The 4346-nt window shown below is 38.6% G+C and overlaps 1 protein-coding gene across 1 annotated transcript in view; it reads left to right on the forward strand.

Moving 5' to 3' along the window:
• The first annotated feature begins 1650 nt into the window (after positions 1-1650).
• LOC105986326 (lysosomal acid lipase/cholesteryl ester hydrolase-like) overlaps positions 1651-4346 on the forward strand; it is a 63278-nt gene continuing 60582 nt past the window's right edge. Inside the window, exon 1 of the mRNA XM_013017171.1 lies at positions 1651-1761. Within this exon, the coding sequence (XP_012872625.1) occupies positions 1651-1761 (111 nt within the window). The remainder of the gene's footprint in view (positions 1762-4346) is intronic.

The following is a 4346-nucleotide window of genomic DNA, read 5'->3' on the forward strand; positions in this document are numbered from 1 at the left end:
ACTCTTCTTCATTTCTACTCCCTGCTTCCCAAGCCAGTCTCAACAAGCTTTTTCATTCTGTTTTCACACGTGTACATTAATTATTTGAGACACATTGCTTTTTTTTTCTTTTTACAAAGTCAGGGGTTTTATTGACAGTGTCAAAGGTATATATAATGACCTGGAACATACTCATTCCTTTCTCTTTCTCATATCACTTCCCACTTTCCGCATCCACCTTGCTAATCATCCCCCATTTCAGGTCCTCCCTTACCCCTAGATTCCATGTATGAGGGAAAACACATGAAGCTGGTAAATTTCATTTAACTTAGTGATCTCCACTTCCATCAATTTCCTTGCAAATGGCTTAATTTTGTTCTTCTCATGGCTGAAGAAAACTCTTGGTATATTTACCATCCATCTATTAATGGGTACCCAGGCTGGTTCCACAACTGAGCTATTATAAATAGTGCAGCATAAATGGGCCTGCAGATAGCTCATACACTGCTTTTTGAACTGGTGAACATGGAAAGTTTTGGAATATTCAATAGCTTGTCAAATTTACAGAGATCTACAAGCAGCAATGTCTATGAGTTTCCAGTATCATACTGTATTCAATATCAGCCCTTGCGTAGAGTCTATGCGCGTAAGTGATGGCGATTCCACGAACAAATTTTGTATTGTAAAAGAAAAGATTTACGTTCAAGTCATCTAAAATGAAAGAATTGTTTTGTAGCTCTTAGTTTGTACAAGGAGACTATTTACCTGCTGTTTGTGGGTTTAAATTGCACAAAAAGATTTGATTAACTAGTCTATGTTCTGTTAGTGCTTCTTAAAATGAAGTCTATGCCTCTCAGCCAACTTTTAGTCAATCATAATTTTCTGAGTATGTTTATTAATTGCTTTTATATGATACATTTTGCAGATTAGAAGGCAAGCATGGTTTCTGCCAGGATATATAGAACCAAGATCAAGTTGTTTTTCTGAACATAGTATTAACAAATCTATCAAGCATGTTAACATAAATATTTTTAACATTTTTTTAGTAATTTGGGCTAACAAGATGGTTCATATGGTTCCCACCAAACACTGGAACACATAGAGGATAAAGTTCCATATAATTCACATGGATTTGTATTCGTTTTTGTGGTCTTGCAAATGTCCTCAGCTGGTGGTTGGAGCTTTCTAGAGGGAGAAAGAGTAATTGAATCCTTTCTCCCTGTTTCTCTTGTAAGCTTTTTTGTTTCACATATTTTTCCAACTCAAGTAACAAACTTGAAGATATAGAATTTAGGTCAATATGTGAGTAGATAGTAGGAGGTAAGGGCTCATAGTGCCTGAAAGAATATGAAAATTTTAAATTCCACATAAAAGGGGGAAAATGGGAAATTAACCAGCTCTGACATTTTTTGTCTCTTCCTTTTGCTCACCCTGTCCAAGATTAAGTCCTGCACTCTGTTATTTCTCTAGGCACCCTTTAAAATTGTGGTGAGTTACTTAGTGGGTGTGCTGGGCTCCAAAGCTCACTCACATGTTAACTGGGCAGGAGTTGTCTTAGGAAATTAATATTGCCTTTATTTTTTTCATAGAGTTCTGCTTTCCTTAAGGTTTTTGTGCATACAGTAAGCAGTAGTGAAATTCCAGAACTGTAAAAATTATTTACTTTTTGGGATGAGAATGTACTTCTTGGAATTCATGGTCTGTTTGGTCCTTGGGATTCTGTACTCCCAGGGGAGCAGAGGGAAGGTGTCAGTTGTGAATCCTGAGGCAAACATGACTGTGGTAAGTTTTTCTGTCATGTGCTTTTAAAATGCAAGAATGGCAAATATTGTTCCCTTAATTACAGTTATATAACTGCATGTAGCCAAACTGTCATCTCTTTATAGTTTATTATCTTTTTTACTCTTTCTGAATCATACATTCTGGAATGTGTCATGTGTAAGGAATGAATGTCATAAGATTGTGGATACTATGCACTTCTTAATATAGTAGTTTTTTTAAAAATACTTTTGTTATTGTAAAAATACTGTACAGAAGGGTTACAGTTACATGAGCAAGGTAATGAGTGCATTTCTTATCAAGCATTGTTGCCTCCTCCTTTGTTTTCCCCCTACCGTCTCTTCCCTTCTACCTCCACAACTACACTCCCCACATCCCTCACACCTAAATTGTAAAGTTTGTTTTTTAACATCGTGTCTTGTACATCCCATTGTTAAGATGGGTCAACCTATATCCCTATTAAAGTATTTTGTTCTTTCCTTTCCTCTCTCCAGATTAGAAAATTGTATATACAAGATTCTGGCATTGACATCCAATACAGGTAAGACAGGAGTAATATCGTGTGGGAGGAACATGCAAAGAAACAAAAAAAATTCACATGGCATATTATAAATATATTAGAAACAATAGCAAGAAAGAAAAATACCGGGGCTGGGAAGGTGGCTCAGTGGTAGAGCACTTGCCTTGCATGCCTCAGGCCCTGGGTTCAATTCCTCAGCACCACATATGCAAAAAGAAAAACGCTGGAGGTGGCACTGTGGCTCAAGTGGTAGAGTGCTAGCCTTGAGCTGAAGAGCTGAGGGACAGCGTCCTGGCCCAGAGTTCAGGCCCCATGACCCCCCCCCCCCAAAACCCTTGTGTCCCTATCTTGCATTTTATTTCGCTTATCATCATCTTATCTGGTCATATGTACATAGCTTTTGACCTTTTTTGCTTGTCCCAGAAATATACTAGTTATTCCATATAGGCGAAACCATGGGACTTATGTGTCTTTGAGCCTGGCTTACTTAATATATTTTTTTCCAAGTCTTTCTATTTCATAACAAATGGGGTGATATCATTCTTTCTGATGGAGGCATAGAATTCCACTATATATATATTTATATACATATCACATTTTCTTGATCCATTCATCTACTGAGGGGCATCTGGGTTGGTTCCATATCTTAGCTATGATAAATAATGCTGCAATAAACATAATTGTGCTGGTAGCTTGGTATGTTTGTGATCATTTGGGTAAGGCCCAAAAGTGGGATTGCTGGATCATAGGGGAGCTCTATGTAGAGTCTTTTGAGGAACCTCCATACTACTTTCCAACTACTTTTCACCAACAATGCAGTGGGACAATTCAGTGAGAATTTCACCACTGTGAAATCTTGTCATTGTGTGAAACTCACATTGCTACCTCAGTAGTAAGTCAGTCCATCACTTCTGAACTGTCATCAGGGTTCTGTACTACCATGTAAAACCACTAACTAACTCTTCCAAGAAACAAAAGATGGAAGTTTTATTGGAAGAGATTTGATTAAGGAAAGTTAATCTAGGCCAGGCCTGGTGGCACACATGTATAATTCCAGCTGAGCATGAATCAGATGTAGGAGGACTGTGGTATAAGGCTAGCCCTGGGCCAAAAGCAGTGAGAATACTACCAGAAAAGGTATACCAAAGCAAAGTGGGTTGAAGGCATGCCTCCAATGGTAGAACAGTTGCCTACAGGACTGCCAAAATAACAGTAACCATCACAGCAATACAATATTTATATAACAGTCACAATCATAAATCCAGTGTAACTCACAGCATTTGAATGTAGCTGATTTCCTGTGTCATAAAGTAGCCATTTTCCCAGTCATACATTGAGAGTTGAGCCATAGTGTGAAAACAGAATAATTTCATTTAGTTTTAACTCACAATTTGGAAATAAAGATTAGATCAGGATTTTGGTATAACATTTAATTCTGAGGACCTGGCTAACTCCAGTGACCTCTAATAATAGCTCATCTTCTTGCCCGCCCCCCACCCCCCATTATGGGCTTCTTAGATTTTAGAATGTCATAGGTTTCAAGCCTTTGACTGGGGAAGCAGTGCCAAGAACAACCTACACTACAACCAGGTAGAGATTTCAGTCTTTAAATGTAAATGGACTCCCAAATAACACCTGTAGGAAAGCAGCCTACCTTACTGAGATTGTGGCTGTGCTTAGCTACTAAGGAATGCCTAGGTGGTATTTGGTTTCCCCCTCTCCTCTCCAGAAGCTCACAGGTTTGCAGGTGGTGTTGTGGACTGGTCTTTCTCTCTCCATCCTTTGGGTGACTCTAGATAAGAGGCACACATTATTCAGAGCGAGCATGAGCACAGACACTGTAGACTCAAGTAGTTCCACATATATTGCAGGTGTGCGAGCTGTGGGTTCTTGGACATTGTGTGAGCACTTCCCCTCACAGATAGAATTAGCATCTTTAAGCATCAAGTACACTAATGTGTGAGCTACTTAATCTGTGTTTACTTATTTCATTCTCACAGTGTCCCTGTGACTTAGACATGGTTGTCTTTGACTTAAAGATGAAAAAAATTGAGGTTGAATTCTTCTG

The sequence above is a fragment of the Dipodomys ordii genome, unplaced genomic scaffold, assembly GCF_000151885.1.
Source record: "Dipodomys ordii isolate 6190 unplaced genomic scaffold, Dord_2.0 Scaffold34, whole genome shotgun sequence".
NCBI lineage: Eukaryota > Metazoa > Chordata > Mammalia > Rodentia > Heteromyidae > Dipodomys > Dipodomys ordii.